The sequence below is a fragment of the Larimichthys crocea genome, chromosome XV (assembly GCF_000972845.2).
Source record: "Larimichthys crocea isolate SSNF chromosome XV, L_crocea_2.0, whole genome shotgun sequence".
In the NCBI taxonomy this organism is placed as follows: domain Eukaryota; kingdom Metazoa; phylum Chordata; class Actinopteri; family Sciaenidae; genus Larimichthys; species Larimichthys crocea.
Window position 1 is genome coordinate 8,890,080 of NC_040025.1, and position 20,673 is coordinate 8,910,752.

Below are 20,673 nucleotides of genomic sequence, written 5' to 3' on the forward strand. Positions count from 1 at the left end.
AGTCTTCTCAGACTCAGCTATTTCCCATCCACCAAAAATGACAGCTAAAACCTGACCCCTGACCTCCGGTCTTTAAACTGTGGCACGATAAGCTGATTGCCGTATCCATTACTCCATCTTTTAATGGAATGAAGTGCCTGTCGTGGTTGATGGCCTCGGGCTCGTAATGCAAACAGATGGCCATTACTCTTTTGCAGCAAGACATTTTTTTACATGTCTATTCTATACAGGAAATCTAGAGGTCAGCTCAAAGGTTAGGTGATAAGGAAGTGGTGTCTTAAGATAATGACTGGTTTCCATTTGCCATTTCGCCTTTTACAGATTTTAACATCCATTTGTAACCTGTTATCCCTCACATTAGTATAATTTGCTGATTGCATCATATAGGCTTTTAAATAGAACAATTTTTTTCTTTATCAAGTTGTAGTATATTTCAAAAATAGAGACTTCACTCGAGCTAATTTAATCTGCGGCACATTTCCAAAGCAGAGACACTTTCGTATGTGTCGAGCGAAGCCGGCTGTGGAGAGGAGAAAGATCATAAAAATGAAAGCCTGAGCAAGAGAAAGTCAAAAAAAAAAAGAGAGAGTGTTTGCTACCACTGCTGCTTACCCCTCTGCTCATAGTGTGGGTACTATAGAAAACAGTTTGACTTTTGAGAAGCTGTCAGAAGCGCTGCAAGGTTTACTGAGCTTTCCTTTGTTGACAGGCATCAATGTGTTGACTGCTGTTGTAGGCTGAGGTCAAGGCAAGGCCTCCGCTGGCTCTTTGTGAAGTATAAAAAAAAACAGCCTGATATATTCACCCATTCAACTGTATCACCTCATTTTTTGTGTTAAGCTTTACAACATTCTTCTTAGGAAGAATAGACCTATATGTGGCTCTACGTTCAGAGTGGATGTAGCTATAGTAACTGAAAAGAGGTCAAGGTTTGTTTATTCTATGTGTTTATGTGTAGGTATACTCAATATCCATCTGTCACCGGATCCTGAAATATTATAGGACGCAGGAATATCCGATAAAGTCCGATTTGTTTATGTAGACACAGTTATAAAGCCAATGCATTGACATTTATGGCCTGCATCCAATCCTGCACTTTTCACCAGGGTTGGCTATTTATAGCTCGTGATGTCAAGGAATCGATTAACTAAAGGTAGAGCTATACATGTGACATGTGTGACGCATGAGTCTTTTACTCTGAAATCTTTTATTTATAATCGTAATTATGTTGCTCCGATGGTGACGATGATGAATTTTACATGCAGGTCTGCTTGTGACCTGATCCCGCCGAGAACTTTTTCATGCCGCGTGTCACCGTGTGTCAGTTCACTCACGGTCATGTGCATTCGGCGTATTTGTGTGCATGTCTTGCACACATAGACACACACGGGTGAAACTATTTTTCTATTTCTGTGTGTGTGTGTGCATTATTGTTATTTGCAGGTGTGACTTGGCATACGTGTGTCAGTGTGTGTGTGTTGGTGTACGGTGGCATGCCGTAGGCCCCATGCCACCCTTCCATCCCATTAGCTGAGCCCAGCCCCTGCCTGTGTCTGCTTTAACCTTGGCCAGCGGGCTGGAGGAGAGGGAGAGTAATTCTAACCTTAAAAACCTGCTGATTAAAGCTAGTTTGGTGGAATTCGATTCCACTTAATGCCTTTGGCCGTGAGCCCAGCTGGCTAGCATTAGCATCAACAGACACCGTGTCTTCAGTCAGGGAGACAGACGTGCATGGGCATGTGCATGAGCTTCCTCTGGCACGTGCAAAAGCGTGGCTGTAAACCCCACACATCTTCTCGTCTATCATACCGCCTCTGCGCTCCTGTGTCCTCTGTCTCTCATTTCCTCCTCTGCTCAGTATATAACTCATATACCCAACTTCACCGCCGTAGTTCAGCACCCCCCCTAAAATACCCTTCTTCTCTTTTGTCTTGAATTTGTTCTTGTCTTTTCCTTACCTTCAGGAATGAGGCCACAAAGAATCGGGGCTTTCTGTATGGCAGGCGGTCAGGGGTTTCTCTTTGACTGCCTCAGCCCTGTTATTGTTTTCCTCTTGAACTTGATGTATAGCTGTGTTTACGCGTCCAGCGTGGCTAATTAATTCTCCTCTTCGGGGCCTGTTTATCAACTGTTTGTGTTTATTTTACAATGAGCATGCTATTTTTAGGGCCGGTCATTTCCATAACACATTGCATTTTTTCCAGAGCATCATTTGTTTTGCTTTGTTGAGGAATTTTGTTTTGTTACTCATTTTCTCCTTCAGCTCGGGTGCAAGCCTGCCAATTCATTTTGTAGCCCGCTCAGTTTTGACTGATTTAGAGGCTGCAGCCGGTCCAACGGAGAGGACCGGGGAGATAAATCTAAGCCTCTTTTGATTTATTATGTATAATGTCTCATCAACCGTTGCTTAAGTCTTCAGATGCACTGAAGAATGATACTGTTAAAACTTTACAAGTAGTGGCTTATTTAAAGGGGTGCAGAGGAGGAGCAGAATCTTAATAGAGAAAGCAGTAGTTGGGATAAAAGACACAGTCATTGTGCCTGTAACATACAGGAACTGTGCATTTCTCTCCCAATCCCAAACGCAAGTGAGATACTGTATATTATATGGGCATTCTGGGCATGGTGCCACCCTACCAGACACTACAGATAATTTGATTCCCGCTGAACGATTTGGAGATAGCAGAGCAGAGAGGCTGACTGTAAAGACAGCTAGGTGAAATGCAGAGCATTACGGTATCAGTCGAAAATGAGCTCATCCTCCAAACTGGAAGTGGCACTTTTCAGCCATAAGTCATCTAATCATGTCCGTATAGAGCCAGAAATCGGTGGTTGATCAATAGTCATCATGGATGCTGTCAATGGCGGAGGGTAGCTTGAATCTTGCATGGTCCATGAATCTCTATTGAGTATGGATTTTGCGTTCCCTCCACGGATGGGGCTTGATAGTACCGCCTGATTGGCTGCTGTGCGAGCTCTATTTATGCTGCTGTGCCCCAGGCTGAATCACCTGCCCCAGGCATCCATGTGAACAGACATATGCAAACATACACACACACGGAAGTACACACACACACAAAATGATACAATCCCTCTAATGAAGCAGTGAGCCAGAAGTGACTTTACCAGGTGGATGTCCATGTCAACAACTGTATAATAGTGTGAAGCACCTACTCGATACAGCCGGAGCTAAAAAATGTTTCTATGAGATCCGACTGTAGATTATTCGTATCCAGGGTCCATGATATGTGTGAACAAATGCTGCTGAAGGAAACATTGGAGGGCATATGAGTCATATGTGAGTCAATTGTTAAACTATCCTTGAAGAGTTGGCTGAATAGATGATAGATGGATAGAAAGTGGGAGCTGGACATGAGGTATAAAAATCCACAAGAACCGTGTGTGTGTGTGTGTGTATGTGTGTTCTTCCCAGTTGGACTGACAATCCAACAGACAGATAAATGTGTGGCAGCCTCTGACAGTAAGACGTTTGCATCACTGCAGGAAAACAGCAAATTGCCAACATAAATAAGGTGCCACGCTCTGATTAGGACTGTCTTCACACATCATTATGGTCTAATGAGAGAGTTTCCCCTCTCTCTCTCTCCGTCTCACTATAACCCGGTGCCAGTTTTGCTTCCACAGACTTTGCATTTTTACGAACCCATCTTCGAGCTGTGCCTGACACCTGTCAGACATGATGGATGAATGTAAGGGAGGTGTCGCCAGGGTAACAGGCAGGCCAGGGTCAGCGGCGGCCTCCAGAGGCAGGACAGGTAACCCGGTGGTGGCCCTGCCTTTATATCTGAAGGCTTTATTTAGGCTGAACTGTTTATCACTGGCCTGTCTGGCCTGCTTGCCCCATGCGAACCGTGATCCTGCTCCACTCAGGACTGCTTTAACACCCCAGGGGAGGAGGAAGGGGGGGGGGGTGTATTCAGACCAGGCAATAATACCCTCTCATTGGGCCAAGGCAGATTTTCATCGCCTTGGCCGCTTGCTTGACTGACAACACCAAATGAATTTGCTGCATCAGTGTCTGACTTTGGAGGACACACGCGGCTGTAACTCTTTTTTTTTTTTTTTTTCCCCGGCTGTCTGCAGTGACAGCGCATGAATACATTATGGACACGCTGCTTGTGAATACTTCTATAAACTGCGTATCATTGCTCTATTGTGTCTAATTTGCACCCCCAAACACAACAGTAAACCAATAACGCGTTCACACGCGTGTGTGTTTGAATGTGCGTACGCACACCTACGTACGTATTCGTTTCACTCTTTTTTTTTGTGACAGCGAGCTCTTCAAAATTACCCACCGGGAAACTGCAACGTTTTATGAGAGGATGTGTGTGTGGATATGTGTGTATAATTATGGTTTAATTGCTTGCCCTGTGATGTGCTGTCATCTGTCACAGCCCAAAGACAGCAAATAATGGTTCTGCTGCTGTCACTTTGTCACCCAGACGCTCAGCATGCAGAGAGCAGCAGAAACACCAGTAACTGATATGCGTCTTGAATTACTGATAAGCGCTTGAGTATGATGAGCTTTGTGTATGTGGGCGTGCTTCTGCTCTCAAAAGTATCTTGGCTGGCCTTTTCTATCTTGGTCTATTGTGATTGTCTGTGTGCAAAATAGTGTGTGTGTGTGTGTGTGTGTGAGAGAGAGTGTAGTGTGCCTTTGCTTCTGTGAATATCTCTGTGTTTATGAGTGGGTGTAGTTTGTGCTTAAGAACTCATTGTCTAATTCTGCGTCTGTTTATGTGCGTGTGGTTGAGTGGGAGTTTCGGTGGGAGGGTGAGGGTGAGCGCGAGCTTTTTTTTTTTCTTCGCGTGTGCAAATGTGTTTGATGCCTACTGTATATCGGCACTGACAGGTGCAACAGTTGTGTTGTGCTTTAAGCTGCTTGTTTGTCTGGCACGCCTGCTTTGTGTGGTTGAGAAATGGAGTAAACAGAGGGAGAGGAAAGCAGCCTGGGGGCTAATTTATTCACTCCCCAGTCGCCCTAGTCACAGAGGCCTGTTGCACTGGCCCACCTGTCAATCCCGAGGAGCATGCCACAGCCTCATCCAAACTACGGCCCGTTCTCAGCGGGCCAAGCGCTTTAGGCTACGGCAGTATTAACCATGATATATCAATAAACTCTCTGTATTTAGAATTAACAAGACGGCAAGTTTATTTAGCACACGTGCAGCATTAAAAGGAAACCTGAATGCGGTGAAAACGATATGCAGGGCTGCGCGTGTTGAAATTTAAAGTCAAACATTGAATAGACAGAATGGTAGCACCTCGGTTTGCAAGCACCTTTCTCGCAAAAAAGTATTGCAACACATGACTGTGGTGAAATGCATAAACAGTTTAATGCCTTATTGCATCACAACCGCCTAATCCCTGAGAAAAAAAAAAAACACAAAGTACAGTTTATGACATAAATACTTACAAAACTGCACGGCAGATATGTGTGAGCTGCTATAGCAGTTGTGGCTGACTGTAGTAATGTGATGTTCAATGCACTGTGGGAGTGGGAGGAAGTGTCTGTCTGTTGCCAGCGTGGAGTAATGGATGGCAGAGCTATGGGAGTGGGAGGAGGCATACATCCTATTTCAGACAGCTGTAATGGATGAGAGTACAGCACAAAAATAAGAACAGGAGGAAGTCTGCATGCCTTCACTATCTTAAACTCTCACACGCAGAGTTCAGTAGTATTGAAATCAGCTCACAATAGATGCGATTGGAACAATGGAACACCTTGAGGAACGGTCCAGTCCCATGTGACTTTTGTTGTTTGTGAACTGGTCACAGGACGTGTAAATGTGTTGGACACACACACGCGTGTTTTTTTCGGGCATCCGTGTGATGTGTTTTTCTTTTCTCTCTCTTCGCCGAGCGCCGGGTCTGTGTAGCTGTGCAGCGGTATAATTAATCAGGCGGTTTGATGTTGGCAAATGAGTGTTTATATAGACTGACTTCCTCTGCAGGCCCTGCTCTTTTAAACTAGGTTTTAGTTAATCAAGACGAGCACATAACACACTTAAAGGCATCTATTTATCACATGGGCCTCGAAGCTGTGTAGCCCAACGTCCCTGTGCCCCTTTCACATACTCCGAATCCTGCCCCCTTTCCTTACCGTCTAACCATTCACATCTACAACGCCTGAGGAAACTCGCCTTAACTTATTGAACACACAACTGTTGAATAATTAAGCTGTGTCAGTGCATGTGTGTGTATGTCTGTATGTGCACACACTCTGACTAACAGTATGTATCATTCCAGCTGTGATTTATCCCGATTTCTAAACAACCAGTTATACCAAAGTGGATTGGAGTGAAGCTCAAACCCTCCAGACCTGCTTGTTTTGATTTATTCCTGTAAGCGTCCTGTCTTGAGAGCAATCCACCTCAGCCTCACCTTTCAGAAATACTGTATCGCACAAAAATCATAGTCTATTTTCTAGCTGGCAAGGTTTTGCGAGGGGGGGGAGAAAGTGCTGTAGATTCTTGTTGTTGCTGTAAACAAGCAAAAGCAACCTAGCCATCCCTCTGGGTCACCTGGGAGCCTGGGCCGTGGGTCTCCCGGAGAAGGATTGAGGAGGATAGAGGACGGGAGGAGGATAAGTGCTTCCTGTTCCCGTTCCTCGCTGCACGCCACTTCTCTGCGTTTGCCTCTGCTGCCAGCTGTTGAAAAATGTCTCCTGGCCCCCTCTGCCCGATACCGGGAGGCTTTATCAGCCCTGCCTAGCTCTCTCCACGGTAACGAGCCCCCAGGCACGGTATTATCTGTTTACGATAAGGATATTAATAACACTGTGCTTTAGTTGTGTGTGCCGGGGTGCCTAGTGAGGTGATGGGGGGGGTGGGAGTAAGGAGCACCTGAATCATTCTGTCAAGGGCTCTTTCCAAGCAGGACAGGATAAGAGTGGAAAAGAAGGAAGGAAGGAGTCATATGGTGATGCTGGGACAGTGCCGAGGTTAACCCCCCGTCCAATTTCTCCTTCAACCTTTGTTTCTAAGAACAATAGCTTGACCATCTGCCAGCAGGTCCACGTGGGAGTTACCTTAGAAGGGACGAGGTCAGGGGTTCAAAGGTCACAGCTGCCATGGTCAGCAGAGAGGTCATGCTGTTGTCTGTAATTTACTGTAGTGTAATGTCCTTTTTTTTCCCCTGTCCCTCTTTTCTCTCTTCCTCCACTGTCTCACTTCCTTCCAGTGTTTGTATGGCTGCTACGTACACTCCTCCATCATCCCCACCTTCCACCGTAGGTGCTACTGGCTGCTCCAGGTAAGAACTCCTCTTCTCCTCCTCCACAGTTCACCACACTTTAGTTTGTGAGCTCTCCAGCTCTCAGAGCCAATCCACAAGGACTAGAACGAGTTGCGTGATATCAGTTTCCATTTAACCGAAGCATTTTCCTTTGACAGTCGGCAGGCAGACATCAACCCCCCCCTCGCCACCTCCCTCTCTCTCTCTTCTCCTTTCTCTCCCCAGCCTCCATTTCCCTTATCTTTCCCCAGTCATTCTCTTTTCTGATGGCATTGCCCATACACGCCGGTCCAGCACGAGGACGGTATCTCAGTCTGCTAAAAGCTTTGCCATCTCCCCTGTCTAACGGCTGCGGTGATGGGCAGTAAAAGCATGATGGAAGACGTTCCCTGTACAGTATAGTGTGCTTACAGTGGGTCGTCAAGTCCGCAGGCTGAGAGTGGTTGTAAATAGTAGTCCTTTGATCACCTCCCCAATACATCTCATCATTCTCGTTTAGCATGGCAGGCATTATTGTTGGAAGGTGCCTGATACGTACAACCATTCACACAAACAATTTTAAGGGAACATAAAACACACACATGGAAGAGGGGGGTGTGGAGCTGCTGCTATTTCTGTCTGTCTGTCTGTCTGTCTGTCTGTCTGTCTGTCTGTCTGTCTGTCTATCTATCTATCTATCTATCTATCTATCTCTTTAGGGATTAATACACCGTGGTGACAATGTTGCTACTTCAATTTCCCCAAGTTTTATTTAACCATTTCTGAAGAAAAGAATTATCACAGAACACAAATTAATTTGTAGTCCAACCAAACCCCCTCTGACAATGTCTGATAGCAAAGGAGGAGAGCAGACCGGCTGGGAAAAGACAAAAGGGAAAAAACATGGCCTCAACAATACTTAAATACTAATCAAAATAATTAGAGTCTTCCCACAGCAAACAAAAGCTTTAAAAAAAAAACAAGTGCGTGTCACAGGCAGTAATAACAGCACAAGCAGACAAAAAGCATGTATCTTCCTGTTTCTTCTGTGTTCGGTCGGCAAAGTTGTTTTCACTTAAATATACGTATTTTGCAAATAATTAGAGGTACGGCGTATTATGAGAACCATTGAAAATATAGTATATGGAATATATATTCAGGTTATAGAAAGACACAGTGGTATATGTTCAAACTGCGGAAATTATTAAGCTCTTTGGCGTTTGGCGAGGCTGCACATTATCTTTAATCTGCTTCCATTTGCAAACTGTCAAGGATATCTCGCCTGATTTTCTGGAGTCTTTTTGTATTTTTGTATGGTGGTATTAGGAGCTCCTTTAAAGGAACGGTTCATATTTATTTCAAATCTATCCTAATGCAATCCTGACATTTCCATATGTACCGTATGTACACACTGAGATAGTTACTAGCTGCTGTAATCATTCCTCTTGTGAATAAGAAAATATCCCCTCCTAACACCGTTTTAATAGAAAAATCCACAGTCTGTATATGCAAAAATCCATCCCAACACTTATTCTTCCAAAGTTTTAGTCTTCCATGTATGAAATTACCACTTTGTTTTTTTTCCAGCGTTTCCTTGCTGAGCTACCGTGAAAGGATAGTAACACAAAGAGGGAATTTCATACTGAAGACTGTAAATTTGGAAGATACCCGCTTGATTTGACTAATTCAGACTGCTAAAAATCCTCATACTGGCTTCAAAATGTGTTTTAGCACAGAAGGACTTTGGATTTTGTATAATTTTGTATAACTTATTTTGGTAATGTGCTCATAACTTCTCTTTATACAGCCAGTATGGAGAGTAAGAGCATTTGCAGCAGTGGCCTCCATGTGGGTATTTTTTTTCGGGTCATTCTAAGGTCAGGCCAAAGCTTGAAACATACACAACAACACACGAGGACAAGCTACACACAGTGTGAGTAGCACAGAGAGCTGAGGCCGCACCAGGTCACTCACTTTTTTAAAAAACTCCAGCCTTCATTTCCAGCCTCTCTTTCTGCCAGTTTCAGGATACGAGCGCATAAACACTCATCAAACTTTGAGGAGTTCACTGACTCAACTTTTCTTTCCTGTTACTGCAGAGCAACAGCTAAGAACAACTGGTTAGTGAATCCTTGGCCCTCACGTCTCCTCCTCTCACTCTGCTTAGCAGATCTGCTTACATGACTCACAAGGCTCTGGTGTGCAGCGAACACATCCACTCATTCAAAAAAAAAAAAAGTACCTTCTGCCGCCCAACGAAAAACATTTATTTACAAGTCTTTTCGTTGGCACTGAGCATTGCCGGAGCCCTAGATTTACATCTCTTTTCAGGCAGTTTATTGCAGACCATCTGTGCTGACAGGAAACCACAATCAAGATGACACCAGAGGTAAAAGATTACACCACTCCAGTCCATATCTCTGCAGATGTAGATAGACCTTCAGCACCCCTGTCTCTCCAAGCCATTTTCAGTCAGACAGCTGACAGTCAGCCCTAGTTCCAATAGTCTCTCTCTCAATCTTTCCCTCTCTCTTTCTCGTCCCACCTTTCTCCAGTCTCTGAATCCTCTGTCCCCGACTCCCTGTGTACCATTTGCTGTGTCCATATGAGATTTGCAGGCAGTAGTCTGTCAACAGCAAGAGCAGCAAGGAGACTGGAGCTCCCAGAGCGGCAACAGGGAAAGGTCACCAGTGAGTGAAAAATGTAAATATTCAGCCGTCAAGCGGCCACAGTCACGGAGGAGACAGGGATGAAAATAACTCCTATTACAGAGAACCGACAGGGAGGGAACACAGAGGACAGAGAGGGGAGAGGCGGACTGTGAATGAGAGAGTGAGGCGAGATGGACACAACTTTTAAAAAGTTAGGCTAAAAGAAAAAAGAAAAAAAAAAACATTGAAAGAAGAGCTGCAAAGAAAGATAGATTTAAAGATTTTAAAAAAAAAAAAAAAAAAAAAAAACAGAGCAGAAAAAGGGAGAAAGGGGACAGTGTGTATATGTGTGTATTTTTGGATATGTGTGTGGTGACAGTGCAAGAAAGCCAGACAGCGAGAAAAGACAGACAGTGCGAGGTTGGCGAAAGGTGTTTTAGGGAGGGGTGGTTAGCCCGTGGGTGTGTGCCTCTTTATCCACTCTTTATCCACTCTTTATTGAGTCAAAGCCTGGGTAATGAGACAAGGGACAGGAATGAAGACCTACGAGGGGGGTCCTCTCTCTCGCTCCGTTCATTTTCTTTTGTTCTTTTCACCTCTCACTCTCAATCTGCTCATCCCCCGCCAACGCTACCTCCACCTCTCTATGGCATTAGACCACTTTAAAAAATGTCTGGCCCATCCCCGCAAATGGCTGAGACTGAAGAAAAGTACCTCCGCAGTTATCTGGGGTTGCAAACAATGAATCCAAATTGCTGCTGAGACAGAGAGCTGCCCAGAGCGGACTGTGTGGTTTGTCACTCAAAAAAAAAAAAAGTTTGGATGTGGTTTTAAAAAAACACAGAATAATGGGCCTTTCTGTTATACCATATATATTTTCAGTGCTGCCAAGAAATACCACACCAAACGTCAAAACAATATGTACGCTGTCAGTGACAGCTGGAGTGTGCATAAACAGATGCTTAAAAGCATACATCTACGAGTTCAGCACTGTGCAGTCTAGCCACAAACTGTCACGCACACGCGGACGATCTCGCCCGTCCTGGTGGCACTGATTGATTCCATTGCTCCGTGTCCCCTTCTCTTGTTTAGTGCTAATCGAATGTAATTCCCTGCTTGCACCTCTCCATCAAATCAGACAGTGGAGTTTGCGCTGGCCGGCGGGGGCACAGAGGTGGGGATAATTATGATATTAATACGGAGGGGGGTCTGAGGAGAAACTTCATTTGTCCTGCTGCCTGCCACGAACACAGAGAGGGGTCAATAGCCTCTCTCCCGCTTTTGCTACTTTAAAGAGGAGGAGAGAGGGATGAGATAATGAAATGACTAGTAAGGCAGGAGGGAATGCTGACGACCTTGTTTCTTCACAGCTATCACTTTCTCCCTCTTACCTTCCTCAGCTTAGGCCAGCGTGCTCTAGTCTCTGTCTCACATGAATACATTATTAATATCGCCATTCGCCGCAGTTACATTTTTCTTATTACATTAGTCCTTCAGAGTATAATGACTTTGGAACCACTTGAATTAGTGTTATGTAGGAAAATGAGTTGTCACTGTTGTCCCTGTGATCATTCCGGCACCATTCGACAGTATTTCAGCAATATTAATTTTATAAAAATAATTCAAAGGTTACTTAATTGGACAGGCACAGTGATAACTCTGCCCGTTATCACAGTTATCACAGTGATAGCTCTGCGATTAAAGAGAACCTTGAGCAGTGTAGGCCCCGCGGTGCTGTCCACGCTTCTGAAGCCTACTCTGTTTTAACCTTTTCTAACTGTTCACCACATCAGAGCCTCTTTTTTTTTTGCCTGTTTTGATTCATCAAAAATCACCTAGCGCCTTTGAACTCCCACACTATTCACCTCTCGTAACAAGCACACCAGTCTCCAGAGATCAGTACACTTGGCCATTGCTGTCAGCAGATCCTGTACGGGGCCCAACACATGCTCGACACACCGCCACATCACCAGTCATGGCAGAGGCCCCCCTCTCTCTCTCTCTCTCTCTCTCCGGCTAATTGAATGGGAAAAGTTGAGTACCTCCTTTGCTGCCGTGATCCGTCATAGGTTGGTGTGTAAGCAGGATCCAGAAGCTACAGACCCAGAGCGGACATGCCTGCAGGCTAAAGGCAGACAGATGGATTCTTTATATCTGCCGGAGTCCTCTATTCATTCGGATCAGTTTAGTTGCCTCTGTGTTGAGCACCGGGAGACAGGTGCCGGATTCAGAGTGGCTCAGGTGATGTGTGATGACGGAGCAGAGCTGTCAGGTCCAGATTCACATCAGATACGTCCAGACTATGCAAGGCTACATAATGAATATTTCACTGAGATAAATCATGGATGAGCCTAGGCACCGTTCTGTTGATTTCACTGAGAGGGTAGAGAGGCAGGAAAACCTGGGGAGGTTTTGACTGGCTGTCTACAACCTCAGGGCAAATGGAGGCAGTAGAAATATAATTGCCTTTAGCTATGCAGGCTGTTGTTTGTATCAAATGGAAATGCACCTCTACAGAGTATGAGATCAGATTTATAGCATATGAATTTGACTCCACAACCTGACTGTTCGACTCAAGTCCTCAACACTGGACTGGCAGGAGAGTGTGGCAGTATATGCAATGTGACTGTGTGTGTGTGTATATTGCGGAGTGTACTTTGTGTGTGTGTTGGTGTGTGTGTGTGTGCGTCTCACATGTGTATCAAGCTTTTTCTGTTCCGTTTCTGCGCTGTGGTGAGAGACCATGGTGTTCTCGGCAGCATGCTGCTGCTGGCAGGGCCCCACTCTCTCTGCCATGAGGAGAACAGCTGCTTCACAAGCATGTCGGGGTGTGAGCCATGTCCCCGTGGCTCCCCTCATCTCCTTCACATCTCCTCCTCCTCCTCCTCCTCCTCCTCCTCCTCCTTGTGCGCAGTCACACAGATACAGCGCGTCTCACATTAACCCACTCCATCCTCCTTTACTTATCAACATTCAAATATGCCCCCTCTGCCTGATATTACTTTTATGAGCTCTTCTACTGCGCTCGGTTTCCACTCTGAGAGCAAATACAGAGTTAGTATTAAGTTAGTTTCTGCCCAAAAACAGTGACGATGGGGCGTCTGACCTCTAAACAAATTGAAGGTTGCTCTAGTGCTTAATTAATGGCCCCTGCTGGAACACTCCTTCCCCATATGAAGAAACAGAGAGAAGTTGAGCTAAACCCCAGAGGCGCACAGAGCCTCCTCTCCTCCTGGCAGACTGATCTGTTCCTCAGTGCCTGCGACCTTTTCTCTAGGCCCGTCGCCTAGCCCACCAGCACGGCCAATTATCACAAATCCCCCGCCGCATTTGTCTTGCCATTTTCACTCTGCGGCCAAAGAGGCATGCGTGGCCATAGACTCATACAGCCTCCTAACCAGCCAGAACCCAGACGGAGAAACAGAGGCCCACAACAGGTATGTGGTGCTTAAATAATTCAGTTATCCCGAAAGGTTAAAGCTCTGCCAGTAAGGCGAATTGACATTCATCTTGCTCCGGAGTCGTGCACCCCCACTTTCAGAAGGAGCAGCCATCGACATGTTTATATTTTGTGACTTCCAAGATTGTTATTGACACCAATAGTTTACATGTTATTCTTCTATTCCTTCTGTCTTCTCCACTGGCAAGAAAACAGAGCTGGATGACTAACCAGAGCAGGAAACAAATGCATTATTCCCTCGGTGATGATGTGAGCGCTGAGATTAAAATAGCTCTAACAGTGTAAGCTTGTTGAAGAGTATTGCAACAAACCATGATCCTGATTTGATATTACCCTCTGTGTTGTACTTTGCGAGCTTTCTCCTCAGCAGCCTTTTCGCTGCCTCTCCCACATTAGGCAATAAGAGAATCCCTGTGCATAGTGTCACCAGCGAGGCTTATTTGTGTTTACTAGAAAGCGAAAGGAGATAAATGGCTCCACACAAAGTCTGTTCTGTGCCAATCTCTGTGTCCCCACTCATGTCAGGCCACAGATCTAGCCGTGTCACTATGCAGGCTCAGGCATGATGGCAGAAGTGTGCACGCATCTCCCAGCTTCCCAGAGAACACTGGTCACAGCTAATGACCAGAACTGTCCGATTTGTCCTGCCCTGATTACTCCTCTGAGCCCCAATTAGCCGTGGATGAGGGTTGACATCCCGACACGATCGCTTGGACGTGTCATAGAGGGAAAGATGAGACAGGGAAGGGAAAGGATGGAGGTAAAGGGAGAGGACGGGGAGGAGGAGTGTGCATTAAAGACAGAGGAGAGCAAAGGGGAGTCTGTATGAAAGCCGTAGTAGTACAGGGCCTGAGTCATTTACTCCACATTCAGTCAGATATCGATCTCAATTCCCCTTTAACGAGCTACCACTCATCAACATACAAACCAACAGCTCTGATTGCAATTTCTATAATTGGCAATTTTCATTGTGAAAATCTGTCTATCTGAGGGTGTTTGCTGCATCTGGTTCGAGACGAGCTGATTTCTCTGTGGGTTAGGGATGAAGAGATGAAGGTCTGTTTTTTGGAAAATATATAAGATAAAAAATAAAGTACTGGGCCAATGTGGTAGAATCAATTTACTAGTTGAAGCAAATAGTGTAGTTCTCCAAGCCCCAGAGGTATTTTATTATGGATAAAAACAATACCATTTGTTTCCCTAATTGTCAATAACAATCTCTGTTATAAACATTGTTTTCATCTGTCTTCTCCTATATCCACTTTTTCTTTTCTGTCCTGCCTTTTGTTCTGACCCACAACAACCCCCATCCCTGTCTTTATTTCTCTCTGCCACTGTGTCTCCCCAGGATTGCTGAGCTTTCTCCCCTCTGCAAGTTTTGAGAGAAAATCTCTTTTTTTTTTAAGGCTTGCTCTCATTCTCTCTCAGTAGGGGGCAGTGGAAAAGTAACTACAAGGGCACGTAAAGCCTTCAGAGTCAAACCAGACTTCTTTTAGTCTTTTTTTTTTTTTTTTTTTAAATCTGGATAGATGTCATATTGAACACACATGCGCGCACACACCCTTCAGTAGGGATGGCTCCACTCCGATCTCTGTCTGCCTCCACCCCCCCATCTCAAAACTCGCCCACGCAAACCTGAGAAGACTGAGATTGAGAGGAGGAGGGATGATGGAGGAGGAGGAGGAGGAGGCGAGAGAAAGCAAAATGTGGAAGGTTAGGAGAGAAGGGATGGCGGGAGGGAAGGAAACAAGGCAGGGGTGGAGTCGCTTTGAGAAGAGGTAGAAGATTAGAGGTAGAAGATGATATCATTTGGTAGAGATGAGCGGGTGCAAACGAGCAGCGCAAATCACCTGACGTTAACGAGCTGCCTCGTAAATTACCCGGCAGCCCAATGTATGCGTGAACTGGATCTGGATATGGCTGCATAGTGCAAGGGAGGCATAACGCTCGCCTTAATATTATTTACTTCCCCCTCCCAATTTATATAGGTTGTCTCCTATATTGCCCAATATTGGCCTCATGTGGCAGTATCAGGGGATGTTTCCTTATTAATAGTGGGCGGTTTTAGTCAGCCTGAGCACCCCCCACGTGGCCCATCCAAACCCCGCATACAGTCTGCAACGTTAGACTCCCCTCCTCTCGAAAGCCAACAGGGGAGAGCTCGACTACAAAACAAACAACAACACAACAAAACAAAACAAAAAAGAAAGCTGACTTCCTCAGTGACCCCCTCGGATAACTCAGATTTGACAGGCTGTTCCTCATCTCCCTGTAGTGTTTACAATGTTTACCTCCTAATGTAGAAACTGCAGCAAAGCAGAAATATTTAATTATATTAGAATGTTGATTTTCAATTAAATGTGATTTTTCTTTTTTTTCTCTGAGCTAAAGTTCTTTAAACCATTTAGACAAATCCAGCAGGGATTGCAGCAATTCAGTTGATATGAGTGTGTGGACAAACTTGTATGTTTCAGACTGTTCTCAGAGAGAGGCGGGAGGCAGACAGACAGAGAGAGAGAGTCAGGAGTTGAAGTCTCTCTCTTCTCGTGCTCTTAGGGGGTGAGGGAGTCTGGGGTAGAGGGGGGAAATATACATTTCTATTTTAGCCAGGAGCTCAGCAGAAGGAGAATGACTTTCATTGGCTGGATTCTAAATATTACATGACTTCCTGATGGCAGTTCGCTGTCTGAGGCGCTGTCTGGCCTGGTATTAACCTGTCCGGATAAATCAGCCGCTTACCCAACTCTGTTCCTCTATCCAAAGTACAGTTTCCTCCTTTTTCTTACCTCATTTTCCCTCTGCCTCTCTCTTTTTCCCTGTCACCCTCCAGCTTCACCTGTTTCTCATGCACCATTTCTGCCTCTGGATCTCTATGCTATGATGCAACCCACTTTTGTGTGTGTACAGTGTGTATATGTGGAGTTACTCTGTGGTCCTCTGCCAAGGCCCCTAACGTCATATGCAGCCTGGCAGGTGACAAATAGTTTTTTAATTGCTTGCACCAGGAAAATCATTAGTCTCTTCCCTTTCCTTGGTGGGACCAGGCAGGACGTGTGCGCAATAATAATAGCCTCAGTCCTGTTTCCCGCTTCCCGCCTGCTATTTTTAGAACAGGTATTTTAAGAGCCCCTTTTCTGAGTATGGCTTTCCGTGTGTGTAAATGTACAGTGTATATAAATGTGTGTGTGTGTGCGTGTGGGTGCCAGTGTGTGGGAGTTCACTGTAAGAGTGGGCTAAATGGTCCAGAGGTGCTTTTCCTTGCTTGTGATGGAGGAGAGAGCGTGTTTGTCAACCCTGTTCCTGCCTCGTGAGAGTTTTTCTCATTGCTGTTGCTATTCCCCAGCCCCTGGGAGCATGCTGTTTGTCTGTGTGTGTGTGTGTGTGTGTTTTGTGTGTTAGTGTATGTGTGTGTACCTCTGTGTCTGGCAGGCTCTGGGCCTAGGCCATTGTGCTGTAGTGCATTACTGTAGCAATCCACCGACACAGCGGCCAGCCAGATGAAGCCGTCCAGTTTATGGAGCAACCTGCAAACTCCAGCTGCTTTTGGTTGGGATGTGCTTAGTGGTGAGATATAGTATTGATTTTCTCTCCTCGGTGCCCTTGCCATCCCTGCGTAGATATGCACCAGTGCTCAGCATCCATTCACTGAGAAAGGGGAGTAGAGGGGAAGAGAGCGGAGGATGATGTTTATGTGACGATACTGACCCCATTCGTTCACATGGAAAAGGCGTGGAGCACGAGGCGGCTAGACGTCGGAGGGGAATTGAGTTTGTGAGGCTCAGATTGCAAGATGAACCCTGAATTTGATTTTTGTGTTATACAAGGCATTTGTTATTATATATCTGGGCGTCTGAAAGTGTTTGTGTGTCTCCGTTCTTGTATGGGTCTATTACATGTGTGAGTCTGTGTGGATATATGAGTGTACAAGGGTGTTTGTGCAGCAAGCAATTTGGATCTGTGCTGCTGATGTTTGCCTGCATTTTCTTTTCCTTTTCTTTGTGTTTTTTTTTTTCTCTGCCCTTGGTTTGAATCCCAGCGGGGAGCCATGTTCAGTACTGTTCCAAAGCTGTTCAGATCCCACTCTCCCCCCCAACTCCCTGCTCTCCCTCCCACTATGATTTTCCCTCTAACAACATGGTCAAATCAAATGAATGGTCAGTCATTATTTGAAACATTTTCGTTGAAACCCCCCCTTAGCCGCACCGGCCTGCATCAGTTAATCTAAGTACCTCATTACACGAAATCTTTCATACATAAATGATATAACTTAAAACTCTTAAGTATTGTATAAAAAAATTAGTGTGTGACCTTTCTCTGAATTATAAGAGCGGTGCTTATAAAATGTTGAATTGAACTGAACCTTTTTAGACTGTGTTAGTAATACCTTTAGGTGTGCACTACATCAAACATCACAGTACCAGTAACCACAGTTCTCTTCTCTACACACACACACACACACACACTTTCTCACACTCACACACACACATGCATGCTTTAGGAGTCCAACAGAAGAATATAATCCAATTATATCAACAACATACGTCTCATTCAGACTCTTCAGTCCTCTTTTGTCCCAATGTTTCCTCAACTAAGACTTTTTTTCTCTTGTCCGACTGAATGTATGATTGATGATGATGATGACTGACTGATGTGTAATGACCTGTAGGTGAGTTGATATCAATTCTAGACATCCTAATGTATAGTGTAAGGGTGCCAACTTCGAAAAATGTTTGCATTATCTGGTTTTGTCACCAACTGATTGATCGCCCTTGGAAAGATTGAGAAATAATTTCAGTGGGGTGTCGAGTTTATCGACAAAAAAAATGTCTTTTCTCTTGTTTTTATATCCCGCTATATAGCCTGGCATGGGGCGAATTTATAGTTTGCAGCTTCTATCAATAATGAATCAAAGTGAATCAAAGTGAAAGTGACTAGCACATAAAGAGATTATAAAAATCTCTCTCTCTCGTGTGGCGGGCCCACATCAGAAGTGTCACAAATTTTGGGGGGTGGCTGGCCAAACAGCTGAAAGGCACTATATGTATGTGTGCGTGTATAATCAGGCTGTGTTATCCAAGCTAAGCAGCCCTACGCTGGCAGTGCTGAGACTGGGGAGACCCAGTCTCTTTCCAGATTCATCTCTCCAGCTTTGTTTGACTAAGTAGTGCCATGGTGTTGGTGTTGGAGAGGGCTGGAGTGGCAACAGCAGCGGCAGTGCAGCGTATGCGTGGGTTGCCTGAGCCAGTGGGGCTTGGCACAGAAAGGCAGCATATGTTCATGGCCAGCTTCCTTCCTCCTCTCCCATCTCTCTCTCTCTCTCTCTCTCTCTCATTCACTTTCAATAACCCTCATCTTTTCCTCCCCCACGTTTTCTTTGCACTTCTTTGGGCTTTGCATGTCCATGTAGCACCTGTGGGAGACAGCACAGTGCAGAGATCAAAGGGCATTGAGAATCCAAGCGTCCCCCAAGGACAGCCCACCGTGTCCAACTAATGCCACATCCACGTCTTCTAACAAAGACATGCACACACACACTCCTCTTTGTCATTTTGTCACCTGGCATACGATCAGAGAATATTCGGTGCAGCAGGTAATAAGTTGAGGCTGTGCGGGGGCTTCATTTTTGATGCCTTTCCAAGGGTTGGTCACCAGCACCTTGGCCTGTCTCTGCCCTACATAAACACTGGCCCTGATCCAAGCATGTCAGAATCAACCATTTGTGAATACTACTGACTTACTGGTAGATATGGACAACCATTCTGCTGCCTAGCAAAGGGTTAACTGTGTCCCAGATAGCCCCAACCAGCTGTTTCAGCCTTTCACACCTTCTCTCCTGCTGCCTGCTCTCCTCCCTGCCTCTTGGACCAGTAAATGAACACTCATTTGCAAGTTAGATAAATCCTTTGAATGTATTATTGATGCAAACAAATTAGCCTGTGGGCCCCAGACAATACCTAATGGAGCCTTGGCTTATGGGTGAGGTGGTTTCCAAGCGAGGGCACTGTCGGTGTTCCAGGATTGATGCCTGCTCTTCTGCCCCGTAATTATTTCTCCTACAAATTATTCAGCTGTTCTGATGCAGTTTGGGGTTTAAAGCAGTGCTACTTATTGCTGCCTATGTGATTTCAGGCCTCAATCCAGCCACATTCATTAGTTTATTAAAGGGAAAAAAAAGACATGGGCAATTAGATAACTGGGATAAAGCCACCGAAAATGAGGGGAGGCGTTATTATTCAAGTTTATGCATGCTGCTCATAATTCACTGGGGTTTATGTTGGTGTTGCTTTTTCAAGGATATTGTCTTATCTTGTTGTACACAGACACATGCACACATTTTAACAGCCTTGTATAAGCCTGCTCACGTATTTACGGAGACTCAAACTGACTCCCTTTCACAAATACGCAGAGAAACACTGGCAGAGTGTGTGTGACTAACACATACGACGGTGCGGACACATGTGGACACACACATACACACACACACACGCAGAGAAGAGGTGGTGAAAGCACCAGAAGAAAAAGTGAGAGAGGAGATGAGAGAAAAAGAGGACCAGCGTTACTGTCCTCAATGATTAGGACCCAGTATTGATCAGAGGAGGGAGGGGAAGGCAGGCTGAGAGGGGGAGGGAAAGAACAGGCCCCAGGGCTCGGGCCCCTAATTCTCCTGTGGCCTCTGCTCTGTTCATCTCCTACAAGCTGGCCAGGGCCGTTGGGGGATACATCAAAGAGTCTCATCCCTCTATAACCGTCCCATATGCACACACACAAATGCACATATTAATACATGCGCGCACATTCCTCTGGCCTTTTATTTGATGACACCATTTCCCCTTTTGTTCCACTGTTAGACATCATCAATCAGAGCTGATATATTAACGCCGGGGTGTTAAAGAGAGCCAGGTTCTCCTATTCTCCTGTGCGCAGTCCTATTGGCTGGTAGTTACATCGGTCCGTGTGTTACTTTTCTTCACTTGAAAAACTTCATGTAGAGTGCCTTCCCTTCCCTTCTCCCCTCTGCTGACACACACACACACCTATGCAGCTTATAGTCAATTTTTAAATCCCGGCCAGCAAAAAAGCCTCAATGTACCTGCTGCATTTTTTATAGCATCATTAGGTGTGCCTAGCCTTTCAAACATGTCACACAACCCAAGTGTCAGTAGTCAAGAGCTGCAATTCTCAAGCACGGCAGCAATCGGGAAAAGCGGATCAAACACAGGCGTATACACACTTAAACACACACACACGCACGTGGCATCAATCAGCTGGTCGTGACGGTGTGTCCATGTCCATGGTGTGTGTGTGTGTGTGTGTGTGTGTGTG

At 45.4% G+C, this 20,673-nt stretch overlaps 1 protein-coding gene across 1 annotated transcript in view; it reads left to right on the forward strand.

Annotated features, from left to right (window-relative positions):
* The window catches only part of camta1a (calmodulin binding transcription activator 1a), a 274,965-nt gene that overhangs the window by 209,304 nt on the left and 44,988 nt on the right, over window positions 1-20,673 (forward strand). Inside the window, exon 6 of the mRNA XM_027288958.1 lies at window positions 7,207-7,278. Within this exon, the coding sequence (XP_027144759.1) occupies window positions 7,207-7,278 (72 nt within the window). The remainder of the gene's footprint in view (window positions 1-7,206; window positions 7,279-20,673) is intronic.